Raw genomic sequence first — 26,301 nt, forward strand, 5'->3', positions numbered from 1 at the left:
CATATATTGATATTTATCCAGGTTGGACATTGCCGGAAATCTGATGCACAGTAACGCTGAAAAGGACACACCGTTATAGAAAAACCAGACACTGAGGAAGATGGAAGTGATGAAGGATGAGAGTAAAAGCAAGAGAAAATTAGTTCAACCGCTTGCACCACTGGCCTAAAGATAAGAATGTGCTTTGCAAGTGCCAAAACTGGTTACTCAAAAAGAACAGATCAACATCCAGAGGAGGAAGAATTGGTCAAATATGGCGTATGTACGGTGTACTGAATAGGATATGTTCATTTACTTTACTTCAGCAAGGAATGCTTTTAAGAAGTGTCCTACATAACGACATATCACTATTTTAATATTTATAGTAAATTTGTAATGTCATTTCTTCTTATTTTTAGAGAAATTTTTTGATAACATCGAATGGTACACATTCTTTGAAATTCTGTACGTAGCAATAGTACCTACGACTTTTACACAAATTGGACTGCAGTTACACTGCCGGAAAAAGAATTAGTACACCTGGAAAGACGACGACGATTATATCCGATAATGGAATATGCCACCTGGGGAACAGTAGATGTACTGATAATGGTTTCAGCGTTGCCAGCCAACAGATAGCATAGTGGCGTAGCTATCAGAGCACCGTCTGTATCTACCCTTTAATAGGGAATGCTCACAGCCAGAAGGCTCAGTGTGGTGCAAACGTGTGAAATTACTAGGCAACCATACCACAGAGACGCACTCGTGCCTCATGCAGCCAACTGAGCGAGTTTGAAAGGGGTCAAACTGTGGCCTCCCGAATGGCAGGATAGACATGTTGGACGTGGTGTGTCAGTTGTGCAACGATTATGTCATCAGTTTGTTGTTGTTGTGGTCTTCAGTCTTGAGACTGGTTTGATGCAGCTCTCCATGCTACTCTATCCTGTGCAAGCTTCTTCATCTCCCAGTACCTACTGCAGCCTACATCCTTCCGAATCTGCTTAGTGTACTCATCTCTTGGTATCCCTCTACGATTTTTACCCTCCACATTGCCCTCCAATACTACATTGGTGATCCCTTGATGCCTCAGAACATGTCCTACCAACCGATCCCTTCTTCTGGTCGAGTTGTGCCACAAACTCCTTTTCTCCCCAATTCTATTCAATACCTCCTCATTAGTTATGTGATCTACCCATCTAATATTCAGCATTCTTCTGTAGCACCACATTTCGAAAGCTTCTATTCTCTTCTTGTCTAAACTATTTATCGTCCATGTTTCACTTCCATACATGGCTACACTCCATACAAATACCTTCAGAAACGACTTCCTGACACTTAAATCTATACTCGATGTTAACAAATTTCTCTTCTTCAGAAACGCTTTCCTTGCCATTGCCAGTCTACATTTTATATCCTCTCTACTTCAACCATCATCAGTTATTTTGCTCTCCAAATAACAAAACTCCTTTACTACTTTAAGTGTCTCATTTCCTCATCTAATTCCTTCAGCATCACCCAACTTAATTCGACTACATTCCATTATCCTGGTTTTGCTTTTGTTGATGCTCATCTTATACCCTCCTTTCAAGACACTGTCCATTCCGTTCAACTGCTCTTCCAGTCCTTTGCTGTCTGTGACAGAATTACAATGTCATCGGCGAACCTCAAAGTTTTTATTTCTTCTCCATGTTATCAGTGTCACATGAATATTATCACAACTATAGATGAGGTTCTGGACGTCCACGCAGCACATACGCCCACCAGGATCGTTGTATAGTAAGGGAAATAGTGGTAGATCGTACAGCTACTACAGTACAGATAAGAGGGCTTGTGAGACCAGACGTGTCAACACGAACTGTTGCGAGTCAGTTATTAGCAGTGGGACTACTGGCACGCACGGCTCTCGCCCGTCTTAAACTCACGTCACGGCATCGACGTGCACGCCTCGACTGGTACCGTCAGAGGATCACTTGGAAGATAGAATGGCGCGCTGTGGTCCTCAGCGATGAAAGCAGATTCTGCTTGCACTCAAGTGATGGTGGTTCGGGCATACGACGTAGATCTGGTGAGCGCTGTCTCGTAGAGTACATTCGTCCTAGACTCACTGGCCGCAACCCAGGCGTTAAGGTCTGGGGTACGATAAGCTCCAACTCTCGTTCCCCTTTGGTGTTTTGCAAGGGACGCCCCTCCCACTGCCCATGAAACTCAACGTGCTCTGCAAGACGTGCAGCAACGTCCCTACCGGTAGGATGTTCGGAATTTTCTCCAATCAAGCGCGTGTAGGATATGATGGGATGAGAAGTGGCTCGTGCGACTCGTCAACCAACAGCTCTTATAAAATACGTCAACAGGTCGAGAAAGCGTGGCATAACATATCCCACGACAGTGTTCGCCATTTGTACGAGGCTGCGCCGTATTTCCTGTTTTCAACAGGAATCTTCCTGCACGTCGGTCAGAGGCCTGAAGATGGCGTAGTAAATCGCCGAAACTGGTAGGAAAATAAAATATGTTTGGAAACTAGACGGCTGAAAGGCGTTTGATTTGACATCCTGTATTCTAATATGGGTGTTTGAGCGTGGTTCGATACATGGTAGCTCAAAACCGCTTGTGCTATTGATCTGTAAATGTAATCATTTCATGTACTCCATGTACACTGTTGCAACAATAGATCTTGAATTAATTGGAAAATTTTAAAAGGGAGTATTAGTTTTTTCAGCCCATGTACTCGTAACATCTTGATAATGTTAAATGGGATAAGATGTTTGAGGTACTCAAAAAAGTAGGAATAGACTATAAAGATAGAAAAATGATATGGAACATGTACAAAAACGAGACAGCAGTTATCCGTGGACGGACAAACCAAGAAGAGGTGCAGATACCGAAAGGGGTCCGACAAGGTTGTGCATTATTCCCCGTCATCTTTAATCTGAACATTGAAGAGGCGCTGATAAAAGTAAGGGAAAATTCACCGACCGGAGTAGTAATTCATGGCCAACGAATAGATGTAATAAGATATGCCGATGATATAGCTGTCCTAGCTGAAAGTGAAGAATATTTTGTAGTCCTACTGAATAGAATGGATAAAGTTATGGAGGAAGAATATAATGTGAGAATTAATCAAACAAAAACAAAAGTAATGGAATGCGACAAAAAAGATCAAGTGAAAGTCCAAGTTCATGTAGGCAATGAACTGCTTGAACAAGTTGATGAATTTACTTACCTGGGCAGTGATATTACCAGCGATGGAAGGAGTAAGGCAGAAGTGAGAAGTAGAATTGCTAAAGCAAAGGCTGCTTTTAACAAGAAAAAAAAAACATCTTAACATCTAAGAGCATCAGCCTTGAAATCAGGAAAAGATTTTTGAAATCATATGTGTGGAGTGTGGCATGCTATGGGTGTGAAACATGGACGCCCGGGACAGAGGAAGACCAGAAGCTAAATTCTTTTGAAATGTGGTGCTATAGACGCATGCTCGAAATAAAATGTATCGACAAGGTCACAAACGAAGTGGTTCTGGAAAGAGCAGGTGAGAAGAGAAGCTTCTGGAGTTTCATTGTTAAAAGAAGAGTGCAATTTACAGGCCATCTATTAAGACATAAAGGACTCCTGAACACAATCATAGAGGGACACGTCGAGGGAAAAAGACCAAGGGGAAGACCACGGCTGAGGTACATGAATCAAATCGTGAAAGATGTGGGATGTAACACCTATAAACAAATGAAGACAAAAACTGAAAGACGCACATAATAGAGACAAACTGCCATTGTAGCTGTTGCAAACCAATCCTTGGATTGACCACTACAGAAGAAGACTCGTATAAGGGCCGAAAGCCGTGAAAGGGAGGAGGAGAAGGGGTTAAAACACGATTGTAGCCTCTCGCCGATGTTATTCAATCTGCACTTTGAGCAAGAAGTACAGAAGAACCCGTAGAAGTTTAAAAAGGGAACAAGGCTTCGAAGAGAAAAACAAAACTTTGCAGTTTCTCAATAAGATTCAGTTTCTATCAGAGACAGCAAAGAACTTGTCGAGTCAGCTGAACGAAATGAATAATATCTTCAAAAGAGCTGTAAGACGAACACCCAACAGAATTAAAAAATAGATTTAATCAGGTGATGCTGACAGAATTATAGTAGGAAATGAAATGTAAAATGAGGTATGTGACTTTTGCTATTTCTGATGCCAAGTAACTAATGGTTACTTAGTAAATGAATCGACTTCATTTACTTCCGGTACGATGGACGCGGAAGAATTATGGGCAAATTTTAAACACATTGTAAATCACGCATTGGAGAAGTATGTGGCGAAAAAGTGGGTTACAGACTGAAAAGACCCACCGTGGTTTAACAGCGCAATTCGGAGAATGCTCAGGAAGCAAAGACAGTTGCACTCGCGGTACAAGAAAGATCGGGAGAATGAGGACAGGCAAAAGTTTGTAGAGATTCGTGCTGCTATAAAAAGAGCGATTCGCGAAGCATACAACCACTACCATCGTCATACCTTAGCAAAAGATCTTGCTGAAAACCCAAGGAAATTCTGGTCTTACGTAAAATCGGTAAGCGGGTCGAAGGCTTCCATCCAGTCACTCACTGATCAGTCTGGCCTGGCAACGGAAGACCGCAAAATGAAATCCGAAATTTTAAATTTAGCATTTGAGAAATCTTTCACACAGGTGGATCGTACAAACATACTGCCGTTTGAGTCTCGTACAGATTCCCGTATGGAGGACATAGTGATAGACATCCCTGGGGTTGTGAAGCAGCTGAATGGGTTGAAAGTAAATAAATCGCCAGGTCCTGATGAGATTCCAGTTCGGTTTTACAGAGAGTACTCTACTGCATTGGCTCCTTACTTAGCTTGCATTTATCGCGAGTCTCTTGCCTAACGTAAAGTCCCGAGCGACTGGAAAAAAGCGCAGGTGACGCCTGTATATAAGAAGGGCAGAAGGACGGATCCTCAAAACTACAGACCAATATCCTTAACATCGGTTTGTTGTAGGATTCTCGAACATATTCTCAGTTCGAATATAATGAATTTCATTGAGACAGAGAAGTTGCTGTCCATGCATCAGAACGGCTTTAGAAAGCATCGCTCCTGCGAAACGCAACTCGCCCTTTTTTCACATGATATCTTGCGAGCCATGGATGAAGGGTATCAGACGGATGCCATATTCCTTGACTTCCAGAAAGCGTTTGACTCGGTGCCTCACTGCAGACTCCTAACTAAAGTACGAGCATATGAGATTGGTTCCCAAATATGTGAGTGGCTCGAAGACTTCTTAAGTAATAGAACCCAGTACGTTGTCCTCGATGGTGAGTGTTCATCGGAGGTAAGGGTATCATCTGCATTGCCCCAGGGAAATGTGGTAGGTCCGCTGTTGTTTTCTATCTACATAAATGATCTTTTCGATAGGGTGGATAGCAATGTGCGGCTGTTTGCTGATGATGCTGTGGTGTACTTGAAGGTGTCATCGTTGAGTGACTGTCGAGGATACAAGGTGACTTGGACAGGATTTGTAACTGGTGTAAAGAGTGGCAGCTACTCTAAATATAGATAAATGTAAATTAATGCAGATGAATAGGAAAAATAATCCCATTAGTAGTGTAGCGCTTGACACAGTCACGTCGATTAAATATTTGGGCATAACATTGCAGAGCGATATGAAGTGGGACAAGCATGTAATGGCAGTTGTGGGGAAGGCAAATGGTTCAAATGGCTCTGAGCACTATGGGACTTAACTTCTAAGGTCATCAGTCCCCTAGAACTTAGAACTACTTAAACCTAACTAACCTAAGGACATCACACACATCCATGCCCGAGGCAGGATTCGAACCTGCGACCATAGCGGTCGCGCGGTTCCAGACTGTAGCGCCTTTAACCGCTTGGCTACCACGGCCGGCGTGGGGAAGGCAGATAGTCGCCTTTGGTTCATTGGTAGAATTTGGGGAAGATGTGGTTCATCTGTAAAGGAGACCGCTTATAAAACACTAATACGACCTATTCTTGAGTACTGCTCCAGCGTTTGGGATCCCTATCAGGTCGGATTGAGGGGGGACATAGAAGCAATTCAGAAGCGGGCTGCTAGATTTGTTACTGGGAGATTTGATCATCACGCGAATGTTACGGAAAAGCTTCAGGAACTCGGGTGGGAGTCTCTGGAGGAAAGGAGGCGTTCTTTTCGTGAATCGCTACTGAGGAAATTTAGAGAACCAGCATTTGAGGCTGATTGCAGTACAATTTTACTGCCGCCAACTTATATTTCGCGGAAAGATCACAAAGATAAGATAAGAGAGATTAGGACTCGTACAGAGGTATATAGGCAGTTATTTTTCCCTCGTTCTGTTTGGGAGTGGAACAGGGGGAGAAGATGCTAGTTGTGGTACGAGGTACCCTCCGCCAAGCACCGTGTGGTGGATTGCCGAGTATGTTTGTAGATGTAGATGTTGTCGAAGTACAGAGTAGCAAAAGCAAGAAATTCGATTCCAGTATAGAGAAATTTGTTAACACCGAATGCAAACGCAAACTTTAGAAAGTGTTTTTTGAAGGTACTTGTATGGAGTGTACGCTCGTATGGTAGTGATAAAAGGACGATAAGAAGTTCACACTGGAAGAGTCTTGAGTCTGAATAGTGTTGCTAGAGAAGAATGTTGAAAAGTAGATGGGTAGATCAAGTAACTAATGAGAGGCATTGAATCGCGTTGAGGAAAAATGAAATATGTGGCACAGACTGACTAAAATGAAGAATCGATTGACAGGATACATACTGAGGTATCGAGATCGTCAGTTTGGTAGTGGAAGTAAGAGCTTTTAATACAAACCCCTTTTGGAATCCTGTATCCTATTCTAGTCTCATCTCCACTCTCCCGAAGAGGGCATATATGTAGTATTAGTAAGTTATATCAATTTATACTGTTGCTTTGACTTTGTCTACCTTGTGTCTCACCAATATATGGAATGAAGGAGACACTTTTCTGGTTATCTGGATTCGAATACTGAGAGACACTGAAGATTCTTCGTGCAGCAGCTTAGTAATTTACACTAATTTAAACTGTTGTTTTGACGTTGTTTACATTGGGCGTCACCAGTATTTAGCATGAAGGGAACATATTGGATTAAATACTAATGTACCATCGTAATTTACACACAATAAGAACTACAGGCACATAGTAGGAATAAACTTGCTATTGTAATTATGGAGTAATTAACGATTAAAGTTGCGATACTTCATGTCATCGAGAGAGAGCTATTTTTATGATTTTTTATGTCAGAAATTGTTTATTCTCCTAAAAGAAATATGGTATGACGATTTTTCAGTCAGAACCAAACATGTTTATGTTCTCATTGGTGTTAGTGAAGAGAACTGTAATTACGACCATATAGAAATGTAAAATTTTGCTTATCGAAAATTTTAATTAGTTGAATCTAGGCTTTTCATTCAATAAAACTAATCGCTCTATTCACCTGAACATAATAATATTACTTTAAGGCAGTAAAATAATATATGCAAAATAACGATATATTTTGTTGCAATGATAAAACATGTAATTTATAGCCTTAATAGAAACAGATCCTCTCCTGTCTTTGTATGAAATTATTCACTGTTATTTCATGTAATTTTCTACGTAGTTTGGGAAGACGTATGTAAAAACTTTAATTGTTAATATGCAAAAATTGAATATGTAAAAATGACAGTTGTTTGAAATCATATAAATAGAGGATATTTGTACGCCGCCATAAGTCAGTTTTAGGTCACTCTTAAGTCAGTCTTTAAGTCAGTCTTCGAGCGAATTTTGTATCAACAGCATGCAGCCAGACTTTGTAAGTTCGCCACCGGACATCTAGTGTGCGAAATAAAATGTATGGTGAACATGAAGTACTGAAACGTATTGAATCCATTGCATAGATCCCATGTGGCGATGTAGCAACATCAAAACGAACCTATGTCAGCATCGAGAAGCAGCACCCTGGATTACACAAGATATGTTTTTTTTTGTTTTTTTATGTTTTTGTGGAGAATATCCGTAATAAGACGTGGTATGTTGAACACTGCTTTTCTTGTGTTTAGCAATTATGAATATCCCAAACTTCACGAAAACATTTTCGTCACGTTTTATTACAAGCAGGAATGTGGGAGGAATTGTGGAGGGAGACCAAGCCTTAGAAACAGTAGTCAGGTTCAAATGTATGAAGGTTGCAGTAGTTATGTAGATATGTACAGTCTTGTACATAACAGATCAGCGTCGAGAGGTGCATCAAAAGACCACAACACATTTTGGAATGTGTGTTGACATTTTTTGTTTATATTAATAACAATGCTAGGACAACATTAATCAATCATGTGCACTTTACAGCATGAAAAGATGTTTGTATTTCGTTGGTAAACTACAATTAATAATAATTCTCTTTTCCAAGTGTAGCTTTGTCTTGTTAGCAACCGTATGTATTATGGTGTGATACGTTGGCTGTAACAGTGTGTAAATACAATAAAATATTCATAAATATATTGTTATTAATGGTGTCAGTCGAGGCGATTTCCTTCAATTTACTTTACAAATTTACCAAGCATTTATGTCATGCAAGTGAGACAGAACAAATTTATATATACAGGGTGAGTCACCTAACGTTACCGCTAGATATATTTCGTAAACCACATCAAATACTGACGAACCGATTCCACAGACCGAACGTAAGGAGAGGGGCTAGTGTAATTGTTTAATACAAACCATACAAAAACGCACGCAAGTATGTTTTTTAACACAAACCTACGTTTTTTTTAAATGGAACCCCGTTAGTTTTGTTAGCACATGTGAACATATAAACAAATACGTAATCAGTGCCGTTTGTTGCATTGTAAAATGTTAATTACGTCCGGAGATATTGTAACCTAAAGTTGATGCTTGAAACCCCCGACATTCAGTTGCGTGTTGTAACAAACACGGGCCACGGTCGGCGAGCAGTGTCATGCGCATACTGCATCGTCACCGCTTTCAGCCGTTTCATGTGTCGCTACATCAGCAATTACATGGTGATGACTTTAATCATCGAGTGCAATTCTGTCAATGGGCATTAACAGAGAATGTGTTGCAGTTCTACCTGTTTACCGATGAAGCGGGTTTCACAAACCACGGGGCAGTGAATCTACGGTACATGCATTACTGGTCCGTGGACAATCCTCGCTGGCTCAGACAGGTAGAGCGACAGCGACCGTGGATTGTAAATGTATGGTGCGGAATCATTGGCGACCACCTCATTGGTCCTCACTTCATTGCAGGGGCCCAAACAGCTGCAACATACATCGCGTTTCTACAGAATGATCTGCCAACGTTGCTCGAAAATGTCCCACTGGAAACGCGTCGACGTATGTGGTATCAGTATGATGGTGCACCTGCACATTCCGCAATTAACACTACGCTGACCTTTGACAGGATGTTCGACGGGCGTTTCATAGGACGTGGAGGGCGCATAAATTGGCCAGCCCGTTCTCCTGATCTTACACCTCTGGACTTCTTTCTGTGGGGTACGTTAAAGGAGAATGTGTACCGTGATGTGCCTACAACCGCAGAGGATATGAAACAACGTATTGTGGCAGCCTGCGGCGACATTACACCAGATGTACTGCGGCGTGTACGACATTCTTTACGCCAGAGATTGCAATTGTGTGCAGCAAATGATGGCCACCACATTGAACATCTATTGGCTGACATGTCGGGACACACTCTATTCCACTCCGTAATTGAAAACGGAAACCACGTGTGTACGTGTAACTCACCCCTCATGGTAATGTACATGTGCGTCAGTGAAACCGAGCGAGGTGGCGCAGTGGTTAGCACACTGGACTCGTATTCGGGAGGACGACGGTTCAATCCCGTCTCCAGCCATCCTGATTTAGGTTTTCCGTGATTTCCATAAATCGTTTCAGGCAAATGCCGGGATGGTTCCTTTGAAAGGGCACGGCCGATTTCCTTCCCAATCCTTCCCTAACCCGAGCTTGCGCTCCGTCTCTAATGACCTCGTTGTCGACGGGACGTTAAATACTAACCACCACCACCACCACTGTCAGTGAAAAAGACCAATAGAAAGGTATTAGCATATGGACGTAATGTGCTGTTCCAGTCTGTTCTGTAGCTAAGATCCATCACCGTTCCCTTTGGATGCCTACGTAATTCGGTGCTCTCCGATACACACGATCGAACAGCGGAGGAGTGGTACTCAAGCGTCAACTTTAGGTTACAATATGTCCGGATGTAATTAACATTTTACAATGCAACAAACGGCACTGATTACGTATTTGTTTATATGTTCACATGTGCTAACAAAACTAACGGGGTTCCATTTAAAAAAACTTACGTTTGTGTTAAAAAACATACTTCCGTGAATTTTTTTATGGTTTGTATTAACCAATTACACTAGCCCCTCTCCTCACGTTCGGTCTGTGGAATCGATTCGTCAGTATTTGATGTGGTTTACGAAATATATAATATATCCAGCGGTAACGTTAGGTGACTCACCCTGTATATATATATATATATATATATATATATATATATACATATATTTGTTGTTGTGGTCTTCAGTCCTGAGACTGGTTTGATGCAGCTCTCCATGCTACTCTATCCTGTATATATATATATATATATATATATATATATATATATATATATATATATATACTCTTCTGTAAACTCTCGCGACGGAATGCCGACCGTTGCTTGAAACTGCTCCTGATTCCAGCAGAATAATGCCTTGCCTCAGAAGACAAAGAGTTCCAGATCTCTACAAAAGTGCCCACAGTTCCTTGATAATAACATCCCGCTGTTAGGAACTCAGCTTGTGAGAGATGTGTTTAGGTCAAAAATTATGGTACGGTAGATACCTGTTCCTAACAGACTCCAGTTCGTTTCCTACGTTTTCTACAGTTATACGAGTTTTTGGAACTACTCGTAAGGAATCACTCATCATGTAATTGTTCTGTTAGTTTATTTAGAAATAAATTTATAGGTACAATATTTTTTTACGCAGTTTGCAACGTCACTAAAGCAAGGTGACTTTCAATAAGTGTTCTGCATTAACGGTACAGAAGCTCAGAATGCAAGTATGTGTTTGTCACGATATATTTCGAGAGAATATTGTATAGGATACGGTTTTTGGAAAGGGTGGGATTTAAAAATCTAACTACTTAACTCGAAACTGACGGTAACCCAACAAGTTCTAAAAAGCGGAGACGTGCAAGAGTTTCATATTCAGAAAGTTAATCTGGCAGTACACGGATGTGTAAGTTACGAAGCAGTCGTACTCGACTACACGCGACGAGCCTTGAAGATCAACAGTACTAAATGGATTTCAGGAAAAAAAGTCAAGAAGGATGCTGGCGCAAAGAGGCTGATGAAGCAACAGGTTACGAAAGACGATCGCTAATGACACGTTTAGTTTAATTGGTGGCAGTTGACGTTTTTTATACCGACCGGCAGGAATTGCTGCGGTTACAGCTTTGAGCAGACTACTACTGTTAAGAGGAAGGGCAAGAAGGTATGATGACGTAGACAGTGGTTGGCATTTACTTCGTTTTCGAATGAGAATCATCACTTGGAGATCGGAGTGAACCATCTGAGACAATTTTCTGTATGCATGTACCTACACACAGGGTGACAATTATTGAAATATATGAAAAAAATGTAAAACAGTTACAAACTACGGCGTCCACACATTTTATTCAACATGTAAACGTCACTACAGATATTCGGTTCTAGCTTATGACATGTTCGATATGCCTGCCGTCATTGGCGATGATGTGGCGCAGACGAATACCGAAATTCTGCACGACCCGCCGACGTCTTGGAACATCGTTTCTGTCGATGATCTCCTGAATGGCTGTTTTCAGCTCAGCTGTGGTTTTGGGGTTACTTCTGTACACCTTCTACTCAGACCCGGAGAACATGGCGGACAGAGGAGCCCATACCAGTAGCCTCTGGCTACCCCAGAGCCAAAACGCGACCCCCAAGGTACTCCTCCAGGACATCAAACACTCTTCTGCTTCGATGGGGTCGAGCTCCATCCTGCGTGAGCCACATCTTGTCGAAATCAGGGTCACTTTGAATAATGGGGATGAAATCATCTTCCAAAACCTTCACGCACCGTTCGGTAGCCACCGTGCCATCAAGCAATATCGCTCCGATTGTTCCGTGACTGGAGATTGCACACGACACATTCACCTGTTGAGGGCGAAGAGACTTCTCGATCGCGAAATGCGCATTCTCAGTCCCCAAAATGCTCCAATTTTGCTTATTGACGAACCCATCCAAATGATTGTGGGCTTCGTCGCTGAACCAAACCATGCATGCTCATACTAATTCCCATCATGCTCCGCGGCCAACTGTGAAGTTTTAGCGTCCTAACGCAAGTCGTTCAGAAGTTACGACGATTTTATTTCATATAGTTCAATAATTGTCACCCTGTAAGAAAGACATAGAAATTAATGTAGGATTGGCGTCCTTATATTCAGTCTGATGAAAGTAGATTCGTCCGTAAACTAACTAATCATGTAAAAGATTAATAGGTCAGGCATAATTTCAGGGTATAAATTGTGGTACTCATATCCAACATTCTTACAAGTACCACATTCCATCCCTAAAAGCTTCTCGAAACTCTTCGTCTCACACATCGACAGCCTTGCAGTACGAAATATTTCCTTTCTCATTAGCTCTTTTCATGACTTCGTTCTGTTGCATATATCTACAGCATGCCACGAAGATAATCGCCACTTAAGTTCTTCAGATTTATTAACCTATCAGTTTTCATGCTGTGTCTTCTATTACATTCACAATATCTGTACATAATACGTTCTCTGTCCATAAATGTGCTGTTCCCTCCTGATTATTCTAGTAGAGAACATACCTTCACTTTCCCCTTTTCCATTCCCCGAAAAATCCTTATTTCAACACAATGAATTGCTCCATACTTACTAATTCGGGAACTTTTTCTAAATTATGATTGGTAACAGCAGACTTTAAATGTCAGTGTTTGTTAAAAAAAATCCTATGTTTGATCTCATCATTGCTGCTCTGTTCTTGCATGGTTCTGCTTTCCTGATTGAAAAATTCTTCTGTCATTCTACCGAGCTATCACTGCTTGTAAACCTTCTTCTTAGCAAACTCTTCTTATTTCTACTATTTTTATAGGGTTTTTCAACTTACAATTACAGACTCTGTGAGAAGAAGAAAGCAAATTCCTAGAACTGATAACTCAATAGTAACTATTCCGTACACATCTCCCTTTACCTCATTTCGAGCTCACTAGTATTCACTTAAAGGAGGCGAGAATACTACAATAGGCTGTCCTGCCCTGTTGAGTAGGGAATGAAAGTTCCAGAGACTGAATTCAACATTTCGTCCTAATAACGTTCTTTACTTTCGGTCGGAATGACACCATCATCCAAGAAATCTGGTACTGGTAAGTGTTCAACTTGCACTTGTATTCCTGGCCGGAAATTTTCTATCACTTTTCAGTCTGCTTCTTAGAAATTCAACAGACAATGTGCCTTATGTCCTCCTTGGCAGGAGATTGTCTTTATTGTTCCACTACCATTACTGTCACCTGTGAAGAAAATGAACTCATGTGGCTCACCGGACATGAAATACAGTTTTTATTATTGTGGTATGTGGCTTGTATATCAAGCGCCTTAGGTGTAAATGTCTCGTCCACAGGGTGTAGAATATAATAACACCTGGAAACCAGACGTCATGTCGAATCGAGTAAAATGCTGCAAACAACTGTAACGCACCTTTGTGGAACTACGGCCATATCTACAACTTCATCTACACCTACATGATTGCTCTGCACCTCACACTTAAGTGTTTATCAGAGGGTTTATCGAACCGCCTTGAAGCAATATCGCTACCGTTTCACTCTCCCATGGCACGAGGGAAAAACGAACATATACATCTTTACGTGCGGGCTCTGATTCTCTTATTCTATCACAATTATCGTTTTTTCCAATATATGTGTACATCGACGAAACATTTTCGTATTAGGGAGAGAAAGCTGATGATTGAAATTTCGTGAAAAGCTCTCGCCGCAACGAAAAACGCCTTCATTAAGCGAATGCCAGCATAACTTGTATATCATGCTCTTGGCACCCTCTCCCCTATTAGGCAATAATACAAAACGAGGTACCGTTCATTGAACTTTTTGTATGTCACCTGTCAGTCACATCTGGCAAGGATCCCATATCCGGCAGCAACACTCCAGAAGAGGACTGTTGGCAGTCTCTTTTTTGATAGACCACTTGCAACTTTCAAGTGTTCTGCGATAAAACAACAACTAATCAACAATGAGCAAACGGAAGTTTGTCCGCTAAGACAACGGGTTTGTCCGATTAAACTGCTGCTGTGGTATGCTGTGGATGTTGTTCATTACCGTATTTTCAGCGTAGTTGGTGTAACAGTTAAGCTGTACCCAGCAAACATTGCAGAATATTATCCCCTAGCGTAAGCAACCGCAGGTTTGCGTAGAGTTGAGTGTTAAGCAGGAACCGTTGTATTCAGCTTATTTAGTTAGTCACTGCACTCTTTAGCATATCAGGTGCTAGCTGGGGCGTGTCAGTCCACTCGCACGCACCTCCACGCACTCGTTCTTGATTGGCCGTCGCTTTATGTCCGTAACTGTAAGTCGGTGCATTTTAGAGCTATGGTTGTCTGGAAAATTATTCTCAATTCGACTTCCCTTAGCTTGCGCTGAACTTATATTTTCTTCATGCTCTATAATACTGTAGCGAAACTACCACTTATTTCTTGCGGGAAACTGTAAATATAGTTGTAAGTGGGAAGGGTCTGTGGATAAAAGCCAGTAACAGATGGACGACTTACCAGCCGGAGCTGTAGCTGGAGCTGGACGCTTGGCTGGAGGCCTGGCTGTACGAGTGGCTTCCTCCGCCCCCGCCGCCTCCGCAGGTGGAACAGACCTGGGGCTGCGGGTTGCAGCCGCCACCTCCGCAGCCAGAGGGCGGGTAGTGCACTGGCGGCGGCGCAGGCTGGAAGCAGCCTCCCGTCGGACATCCGCCCCCGCTGGGTGGGTAACGAGGGGGCGGAGGGCGAGGAGGCGGCTGATAACAGCCTCCCGTCGGGCAGCCGCCGCCGCCTCCGCTTGGCACCACAGTGATTTTGACAGGGACCTTCACTTCCACTGGCTGGGTGATCTGCTTGTAATTGCCGCCACCGCCCCCGCAGCCGCCGTATCCACAGCCGCCGCCTCCGCTGGGCACATATCCGCCTCCGCCACCGCAGCCTGGATGGCCGCAGCCGCCGCCGTCACCCCCAGAATAGACGGGAACAGGTACGGCCACAGGGACCGGGACAAAACCACCCCCGCCGCCTCCGCAGCCGCCACCACCGCAACCGCCACCTCCTCCGCCGAAGCCACCAAGTTTCTTCCCCAACAGACACTTGAGGCAAACTGTCCGTTTCTTCCTCTTTCTAGGATCAGGTTGTGCTTCGGTATCTTCTTGGTTGTTGGTAGCTGGAAGGAAAGGGAATGAAATTTGTTAGAATACATCCAGCATCGAACACGTTATCAAAATAGCAGTTGAATAAATGTAATTTGCGCTACTGCACGCCAGAAATCTAATGGGTCTTAAATAGACTGCTCTTCAGCAAAACAAAGAATTTTGAAAAATGGCGATAAAAGTTTTAAAATATACTACTGGCCATTAAAATTGATACACCGCGAAGATGACGTGCTACAGTCGCGATATTTAACCGACAGGAAGAAGATGCTGTGATATACAAATCATTATCTTTTCAGAGCATTCACACAAGGTTGGCGCCGGTGGTGACACCTACAACGTGCTGACATGAGGAACGTTTCCAACCGATTTCTCATACACAAACAGCAGTTGACCGGCGTTGCCTGGTGAAACATTGTTATGATGCCTCGTGTAAGGAGGAGAAATGCGTACCATCACGTTTGCGACTTTGATAAAGGTCTGATTGTAGCCTATCGTGATTGCAGTGTATCGTATCGCGACATTGGTGCTCGCGTTGGTCGAGATCCAATGACTGTTAGCAGAATATGAAATCAGTGGGTTCAGGAGAGTAATACGCAACGCCGTGCTGGATCCCAACAGCCTCGTATCACTAGCGGTCGAGATGACAGGCATCTTACCCGCATGGCTGTAATGGATCGTGCAGCCACGTCTCGATCCTTGAGTCAACAGATGGAGACGTTTGCAAGACAACAACCATCAGCACGAACAGTTCGACGACGTTTGCAGCAGCATGACCTATCAGCTCGGAGACCGTGGCTCCGGTTACCCTTGACGCTGCATCACAGACAGGAGCGCCTGCGATGGTGTACTCGACAACGAACCTGGGTGCACGAATGGCAAAACGTCATTTTTTCGGATTATCCAGGTTCTGTTTACAGCATCTTGATGGTCGCATCCGTGTTTGGCGACATCGCGGTGAACGCACATTGGAAGCGTGTATTCGTCATCGCCAAACTGGCGTATCACCCGGCGTGATGGTATGGGGTGCCATTGATTACACGTCTCGGTCACCTCTTGTTCGTATTGACGGCACTTTGAACAGTGGACGTTACATTTCAGATGTGTTACGACCCGTGGCTCTACCCTTCATTCGATCCCTGTGAATCCCTACATTTCAACAGGATAATGGACGACCGCATGTTGCAGGTCCTGTACGGGCCTTCCTGGATACAGGTAATGTTCGACTGCTGCGCTGGCCAGAACATTCTCCAGATCCCTCACCAATTGAAAACTTCTGGTCAATGGTGGCCGAGCAACTGGCTCGTCACAGTACGCCAGTCACTACTCTTGATGAACTGTGGTATCGTGTTGAAGCTGCATGGGCAGCTGTACCTGTACACGCCATCCAAGCTCTGTTTGACTCATGCCCAGGCGTATCAAGGCCGTTATTACGGCCAGAGGTGGTTGTTCTGGGAACTGATTTCTCAGGATGTATGGACCCAAACTGCGTGAAAATGTAATCACATGTCAGTTCTAGTATAATATATTTGTCCAATGAATACCCGTTTATCATCTGCATTTCTTCTGTATCAAGGCCGTTATTACGGCCAGAGGTGGTTGTTCTGGGTACTGATTTCTCGGGATGTATGCACCCAAATTGCGTGAAAATGTAATCACATGTCAGTTCTAGTATAATATATTTCTCCAATGAATACCCGTTTATCATCTGCATTTCTTCTTGGTGTAGCAATTTTAATGGCCAGTAGTGTAAGATTATTGGAAAGAGATTTAACGGTTTGAAATATTCTTGGATGGTGGGTGGCGTTGATGTTGGAAGGAAAAACGCAGTGAAAAAACTGCAAAATGTATTGGTATGTGATAAGTATAGTAGGGGCATGGAGCTGTTAAAGGAAGGATGTTCGACATGCTGAGAACATAGATTACCAGAGGTAAGCTATTATGCTTATGAGCTCCCTGCGATTGAAGATGAGTGAATGAAAACGATTTTTTTAGGGATGGATTAATCCGTTCAGAGATGAGTGCGCTGTAACATTGTGCTTCAGTGCGCTCATTCGTGTGCCGTTGAGCCGCTCCATGCCGCACTCCCGGCCGTTGTGGGTACGATATGCGCTGAGTACTGCGGTGTCAGCTGCGCTGAGTTATCACCACAGACTTCTCAGCATTCATTCTCACCTATCTGTTTTTAAAATAAAGTATAGTTTGGATATTCTTCATTTCGGAAGTTTCTGAAACTATATAACATTACAAAGAAGCACAAATCGGAAATTTTATTCTTGTGTGATATACACCGACGGGAAAAAATCGCAGCACCAAGAAGGAGTTGTGAGACACAGACGAAATGGCAGGTGTCTTTTACATCTGAAAGAGGACGTCTATTCAAATTTCGCGCCAGTCGATTAATGGTGGCACTAGAAGCGCCACTATGAGACTGCAAATATGGTTTGCTTTAAATACACGGTGTAACGGTCGTGAGCGTTAGTTACCTCAGAGATTGGCCGTGATGAGTTGATGTTAGTCAAGAATGCCTTTATGGCGACAAAGACGCCGGTATCAGCACTTCATGGAGTTTGAACGAGATCGTGTAATAGTGCCGCAAGAAGCTGGATGTTTCTTCTACGATACTGTAGAAACACTTGGCAAGAATGTAGCCACTGTACATGATTTCTGCCAGCGGTGGTCACGAGAGTATACGATCGCAAGAACACCGGGCTCCGGGCAACCACGGGGCACTACTGAGAGAGCAGACCATCGTGTGTGGCGTATGGCTCTGGTACGTCGTACTGCACCTGCAGCAGCAATCTGAGCAACAGTTGTCACCACAGTGACGCAGCGAATGTTACAAATCTGCTACTTCAATGCTTGCTCCGAGCCAGACCCCCTGTAGCGTGTATTCCACTGACCCCAAGACACCGCCGTTTGCTACTTCAGTAGCGTCATTAGAGAGCTGATTGGAGGGTCGGGTGAAGGTCTGTTGTGATTTCTGCATTCAACTTCTTCTTTCTTCTGGTAGACAAAACAAAAGGCACACTAGGAACAAGAGTGCCATAAGGCTGTTTAGCCAACATGTAGTCATGTAGTCTCAGCAATACTCCAAGTCTTACATGTAATAATATTGGCATCTGGAAATGCTTCAAGGCCACCATAATCTGCATGATTGGCCCAAACAACAGCCAGTGACAGCCATGTACTGCCTCCAAACACTGCTTGCACATCACAAGTGAAGTTCAGACGCAGTCCACGAAACACATTGGGACCTCCAAATTAATTGCTGTTTATTAAATTATCCAGCCAAGTCAATATCAATTGCTTTTAAGCTCCGTTACACAGGTACACTGCGCCGCCAGCGATGACGGTAACCTAGACGTCGCAGAGGCATTGCTGAGGCACGTTAACACACAGTGAACGTAGGAAGCCAACGTCCAGCGAGACCCAGTGCTATGCGTCCGCACTCCTCGATGTTCGCAGAGCGAATAACGCTCCGTGCACGTGATGGACATGTCTTGAATAGAAATAGCAGAATCGGGGGTCTGTAACCAACCTGTCTGCGTACTAGGCGCACTGAACCTATACATGGAATTGTGGTCTGGTGATGCAAAACTGTTCGTCAGTCTGATGATTCGACCTATTGTGCTGCCATTCAGAACAGAATTCCAGGGGATGTTTTCCAACAGGATAACGCTCGCCTGCATACCACTGTCGTAAACCAATATGCTACGCGGAGTGACGACATGTTGCCTTAGCGTACGAGACTAGTGTCCAATACAGCGCATAAGGGACATCATCGTGCATCACCTTCATTGTCATCCATAAACTACATTAACCGTCCCTGCATTGACCGACCAGGTGCAACACCATGGAGCTCCGTTCTACAAATGGACATCCGGCACCTGTACAGCTCAATGCATGAACTTTTATACGCTTGCATTCAACATTCTGACTGTTATAACGGTTATTACTGTATTAGAAGTTCACATTTACAGTGGCTTATTTCGGGCCTGCATTAACGTGTGATCTTGCAATATAAATCATGGAAATGTGTTCCCTAGACAAATGTATTCCAGAAATTTCAATACCCTACATTAATAATGTTTTGGTGTTGCGACTTTTTTGCGTCAGTGTATTTCGAAACAAGGCCAAACACACAGCTCCCCTTCACAGTGTTTATAGCAGTCACACTGATTCCTTTTCTTTCTCCTTCTCGCTGCGTTCGATGCGTATTCTTATCCGTCTTGTGTTTTACTGACGATTCAGTAACGCATAGGAAGTTCCTTTCTCGAAGCAGCAGTGGATTTTCCGTGTCTAATCGACGAACTCCGTATGCTTTCATTTCTTGGTGGTCTCTTTCTAAAATCTCCCAATGAAGCTGACACGAAATTCGGAGATTGAAGTATTCTTTCCCGTATGATCTTGTAAACAACGTGGGAATTTAGCACAGATATGTCTAAGCAGTGAAAATAGAGCTATTTGTATCATTTTAGTGTTTTGCCAACACATTCCATTGAGGAAAGTAGCGCGTCGCATTTGTCCAATGCATCCTTAAACTTGTAATTCAGCACAAAATGCGGGAACATGATCTTTATCTTAATTATTTCTGTCAGTTGTACTTCTGGAAGGGGAAGGTATGCAAGTATTTCCAGTCCCAGAGATTTCAAAGATGAGAAACAGGAGGCAGAGTATTCTCAATTTGAGACGAAGGATGAGAAAAGTCATTCTCACTATCATTTCCCATGAGAATATCTTCTCTTTATTCGTCGGACAGCATGGATATACACATTTTCAAATACAATGAAACAATGCTAAGCAAGCCACGAGGTCGACAAACCGCCACTTTTGCGAATCTGAGCCACATCAAGGAACTACTAGTAATTCTTTAAACTGCCCAGTGCACTGTAAGTAATGACGTGTTATTACGCTTACTTTGAAAACCTCGGAACGGATATATCCAACGTTAGCACGCCTGGTATTCTCAGCTCCCGTTTCATATACAACGTGATTCAGCTGCCCCTGCCCACGGGTTTTCTACAACCCGCAACACTTTCAGATACCACTGCCAAGGTCTTCTTATTCTCTCGTACGCTGTGTGCAAATTATTAGAAAAAAATTCTTGTCGCAACTACTGTTTCTTTAAATCAAACTTTTCTAAAATCTAGGCTATAATTATGGTCGTCCTAGAGACACTACTTAATTTTTTGCTACCACCTAACTAAAACAGTGATACACTTTGACTGAAACTAGATTATGAATTAGTCCACCCCCACAACCCACTAACCATTCAGCATTAATAAGTTACAGCAGATGAAGCTGGTGATTAATAAGTTACAGCTGATGAAGCTGGTGATTGTACACCTCAACTACCAGAGGTTGTTGTTTTAGAATTATTCGAGAAAAATGTACAAAAGTGACCTTAAAACGCGTTTTTTAATGACTCGAAAACCGAGGCCTCCAACAAAAAAAAAAAAAAAAAAAAAACAAAAAAAATGCCACTACGACATTTAACTTTATTACATTTCCTGCAAGAAGATCCTGTTAATTTTTTATTTAGAACTAATAGTTTACACGTAGGGAGCGAGAGAATATGAAAATCTCAAATGCGGTTTTTGACGGCGTCGCTGGGTACATAAAACCCAGGGCTTGTGACAACTGAATGCCACTGCATGTACAATATTGGCGATTAAAATTGCTACACCAAGAAGAAATGCAAATGATAAACGGGTATTCATTGGACAAATATATTATACAAGAACTGACATGTGATTACATTTTCACGCAGTTTGGGTGCATAGATCCTGAGAAATAAGTACCCAGAACAACTATCTCTGGCCGTAATAACGGCCTTGATACGCCTGGGCATTGAGCCAAACAGAGCTTGGATGGCGTGTACAGGTACAGCTGCCCATGCAGCTTTAACACGATGCCGCAGTTCATCACGAGTAGTGACTGGCGTCTTGTGAAGAGCCAGTTGCTCGGCCACCATTGACCAGACGTTTTCAGTTGGTGAGAGATCTGGAGAATGTGCTGGCCAGGGTAGCAGTCGAACATTTTCTGTATCCAGAAAGGCCCGTACAGTACCTGCAACATGCGGTCGTGCATTATCCTGCTGAAATGTAGGGATTCGCAGGGATCGAATGAAGGGTAGAGCAACGGCTCGTAACACATGTGAAATATAAAGTACACTGTTCAAAGTGCCGTCAATGCGAACAAGAGGTGACCGAGAAGTGTAACCAATGGCACCCCATGCCATCACGCCGGGTGATACGCCAGTATGGCGATGACGAATTCACGCTTCCAATGTGCGTTCACCGAGATGTCGCCAAACACGGACGCGACCATCATGATGCTGTAAACAGAACCTGGATTCATCCGAAAAATGACGTTTTGCCATTCGTGCACCTAGGTTCGTCGTTGAGTACACCATCGCAGGCGCTCCTGTCTGTGATGCAGCGTCAAGGCTAACCGCAGCCATGGTCTCCGAGCTGATAGTGCATGCTGCTGTAAACGTCGTCGAACTGTTCGTGCAGATGGTTGTTATCTTGCAAACGTCCCCATCTGTTGACTCAGGGATCGAGGCGTGGCTGCACGATCCGTTACAGCCATGCGGATAAGATGCCTGTCATCTCGACCGCTAGTGATACGAGGCCGTTGGGATCCAGCACGGCGTTCCGTATTACCCTTCTGAACTCACCGATTCCATGTTCTGCTAACAGTCATTGGATCTCGCCCAATGGGAACAGAAATGTCACGATACGATAAACCGCAATCGCGATAGGCTAAAATGCGACCTTCAGCAAAGTCGAAAACGTGATGGTACGCATTTCTCCTCCTTACACGAGGCATCACAACAACGTTTCACCAGGCATCGCCGGTCAACTGCTGTTTGTGTATGAGAAATCGTCTGGAAACTTTCCCGATGTCAGCACGTTGTAGGTGTCGCCACCGGCGCCAACCTTGTGTGAATGCTCTGAAAAGCTAAATCATTTGCATATCACAGCATCTTCTTCCTGTCGGTTAAATTTCGCGTCTGTAGCACGTTATCTTCGTGGTGTAGCAATTTTAATGGCCAGTTGTGTATAGTACTGGAGGTACGACTATTTTGTGCTGGTGCGTTAGCTCGTAGCTAGCAGTTAAATGGTCAATAATAGTAAAGTTAAGGACACAGTCCTTTTATATTTTAAGAAAAGGAGGAGGAGAAGGAAAGGAAAGAGGTTAAATGAGAGATGGAACATAAGAGTTTATAGTATAGATGTCAGGATGTAGTTCGGGTTAAGAAAGATGGTCTTTGTCGAAACTGTGTTGGGATACAATGTGAAGTGAGTAAGGTACAGGTTGCCACTGAGCAGAGTTGGGTGAGAATTAGAAATTTAAAAAGTGCGACATCTGGTTTAAATCTTAGATTTGTAAATGTACAGTTGGGACATCTGGTTTAAATCTTAGATTTGTAGATGTACAGTATGAGTGGGAAGGGAGTAAATCTGATGTACTGGTAAGGAAGATTTAACGTGCTCAAAGTTATGTTGACCATATGGCGCACAAGATGATGCCAAGAGTGATGGAATTTCAGGTATACAGAAATACGAACGATAGGGGCAGGTGTCTGAAAAAAGTATATGATATCTGAGAGGTAGAATCACTAGCTTCATTGGCTGTAGCCTATTAATGTTTAATGCTTAGTAGGTCGCGGGGGTGGTGAGGAGTTTGCATACTAGCTCATAATCGAGTTTTACTCCAAGTTCTCAATATAGTAGTTGGATAGGTGGTTGTAAAAAATTAATCAGTGTCTCTGGAACAACTAGAATTATAGTCTATATTTTAGCAAAATTTTGATTAAGAAAAGGACTGGTTGCAACAAGACATGAAATAGGTGTGGTGTAGCAGGAAATATTATTGGAAATTGTGCAGAAGATGATTAGGAATGTGATGCCCTAACTGAACAGGAGAAGACAGATGGGAGGAGACGTTTTGGATATGTTATCGGACCTGAGTTTCGACGGTACAGTTCCGATGGTACTTTTAATTCTGACCTACGATGGGGACTGGGAAAACGAATGGAAAAAGACGGACATGAATACTAAGTGCCGTAGTCTGGAGCGTTAGACGGAGACTGACATGCCATAAATACTTGTAGGCTTCTTTTAAGTCAACAAACACAGAACTGTTGTAACAGGAGATGGGTGTGGCCCAGGAATTCCTGATCAACATAGATGTTGCGAGAATACACATATGATTAACACGGGGATACATGAGCTTGTTAGATTTTTTGTGGATGTATGGATGTGTTGGGCGAGGGCAAATTCGTAAATCTAGCTGAACACTGAGGATGGGGTGCTAGATTGGTTGGAGAAAATTTCGCTGGTAGGTTTTGTGAGATTCACAAAAATCGGGATTCTAGAAGCTTTACACGGTTTAGCAAAATAAACTTCACAGACGTTCATGTTTTGAGGACAGTCACGTGTTACTAAGAAGGCTTCAGTTTGCAATGAATCTGGTCAAGGAACGATTCTGATACATTTCTTTTTAATTTTTATTTTCATTAATTTTTATAGTACTTATTCAGTTTTGTGGTCTAAAGTCAAAGTATGAATCGTTCGGATATAATAAAGTATCGAAGTTCCCTTTGTTAAGGTTGATAGTTAGTACACAGAGGGAATAAGAGAACACGCACTGCAAAGCAGTGGCATGGTTTCTTGTGCTTAAAAGAGCTTATGTACACTGTGTCAGGCACTTTGTTTGGTGCAATTTTCACACCAGTCCCAACGTTTTCCTGCGGCACAGAGATTTATGTGTCATGGTTTTCTTGGTGTGGCACTTTGAGTGGCGAGTCAGCTGTGGCAAAGAAGTAATTATGCAGTTTACAAGAATGTCAGATAATGAGTATAGCTGTTGGGGTGGATGATATCGATAGATTTGATTGGAGTGTGACTCCATACAGTGTCGGACGACTTGTTCTGAAGGAAGAATGCGGGGTGAGGAATATCAGTGAGTTTCTGAGGGCTAGACAACTTGGTACTGATCTAGATGAAAGTATTAGGATCAGGTTTTAATTATCACAGAGTCGAGAGTGGGATCGTTAGAGATGGAATTTAATATCGAATTGGGCAAGGACAGCGAAGGATATTGCCACGCCGTTTCGAAAGAAACAAAATCGAATTTCATCGTTAGCGATTGAAAGTAAACACGAAAAATCTAAAACTCTATAAGTAGGCTATTATATAAATTCCACCCTTACCAAGCGCTTCGGTACTGATCTCTCTGTCTGTGACTACGACAGGTATACCACTCTGGACGAAGTGGTCTTGTATATGTTAAGCAGGAGTTCTGCGGGGTGGGTGTGAGTGTGGATTGGAGTGTAAATGATGTTGAGAAAGGGATGTAGGTAGTCACAACTTCGTTGAGGAGTCATGCAGTGTTATCCCCAAGAAGGAAAACCAAAGCGAAGATGACCTCTGCCTTAGACTTCTCAGAGGTGACTATTCCATGGAATATACTCTATAGTTTCGTACTGCGCATCATTAAATCGACAGCACTCTTATAATTCTGTTTGGGACCAGCTATGTGCGGTAGGGTTTGAGCAAGAAGAGTGGAACTAAGAGGGCTTACGAGACATGATTATTTAGTTGTATATGGTGCACGCTAGATTTAATGTCATGATAACCTCAGAGACTCAGTGGCTCCATGTGCAATTAGTTTTAAACTATACATGAAAGGTAACACTAAGTATGCAATGCCTACTACAAGTCACAGAAATCTCTAAGGAGCCTGTAGCAGTTGAAGAAGCAGAACTGTCACATATATATTATTTCTCAAATCAACACCCCTTTTTCTCAATACGTATTAATCGTACAGGTCTGAATGAGGTATCATTACAAAGGTTTTTTAACCGTCTTCTGACATTGAATACTGATTTTGCGCTGGAACTTACCAACATAAAAGAGGCTTTTAACTGCCAGCTTCATACCTGTATTGTACGAAGCTATTTTATTAAAAAAACTGTTTTGTTTGTTTAGAAGTACTTATTAACTGGTAAATTTGTATGAAGCATTAAAAACAAATAATAACCATGACCACTGCAGTAGTCCATTGTCTCTGCCCGTTGTACCAGCCGGCATAAATATTCAGAATGCAAAACACATTTTTAGACACATAGTAATGTGTATAAAGGGATGTATCATAACTTTATGAGCATTATTTCACATCGTCGGTTCATCTGTAAAGATGTTTTCTCTTCATTCCCACAACTACCCTCGTCGCAACGGCTACACTTATTCAAAATATTATTATTATTATTATTATTATAAAAGTGTGGAAGTTTCTCACTGATTCCCTGATTAATATAATACTAGAACAGCGCTGCAATTATGGGCATCAAAGGTAAATACGTACTTGACAATTTGTAAAATGTGTTTATAGTATTATGGTTTTTGCTAGAAGCTCATTGGCACCACCACGTTAGCGAAAAGTAAGACATCTACGCTGTTGTCTTTGAATTCACTAGTTTGATTTCGTAGATACAGCATATTTACCTATAGGATAGTTTCAAGAAGATGCTTCCTTAATATAACTCACTCACACATAAAAAACATACTTACGAGAAACGGCGTCAGCCCGCGACTTAACGAAATCGGCGACAGTTCCTCGCTGAGGTTCTGGTGGCTGCTGACTAATTACTTCAGCATCATTTCCACCTGAAAAACACCATGTTGTTTATGATGAATTCATTTTTCTTCTAAGCCTATTTATTACGATATACTATCACTATGCCAAGTATTAGGGTTAATCAAGAGAAGAAAGAGCAGTATTGCGTCCGAACGCTTAAATACGCCAAGACGAGC

The 26,301-nt window shown here is 42.7% G+C and overlaps 1 protein-coding gene across 1 annotated transcript in view; it reads right to left on the reverse strand.

Annotated features, from left to right (window-relative positions):
• LOC124797972 (loricrin-like) overlaps positions 1–26,301 on the reverse strand; it is a 58,649-nt gene that overhangs the window by 1,203 nt on the left and 31,145 nt on the right. Inside the window, exons 2-3 of the mRNA XM_047261145.1 lie at positions 26,059–26,154; positions 14,838–15,486 (exon numbers count right to left, since the gene is read on the reverse strand). Of these exons, the coding sequence (XP_047117101.1) occupies positions 14,838–15,486; positions 26,059–26,154 (745 nt within the window). The remainder of the gene's footprint in view (positions 1–14,837; positions 15,487–26,058; positions 26,155–26,301) is intronic.

The sequence above is a fragment of the Schistocerca piceifrons genome, chromosome 1 (assembly GCF_021461385.2).
Source record: "Schistocerca piceifrons isolate TAMUIC-IGC-003096 chromosome 1, iqSchPice1.1, whole genome shotgun sequence".
NCBI lineage: Eukaryota > Metazoa > Arthropoda > Insecta > Orthoptera > Acrididae > Schistocerca > Schistocerca piceifrons.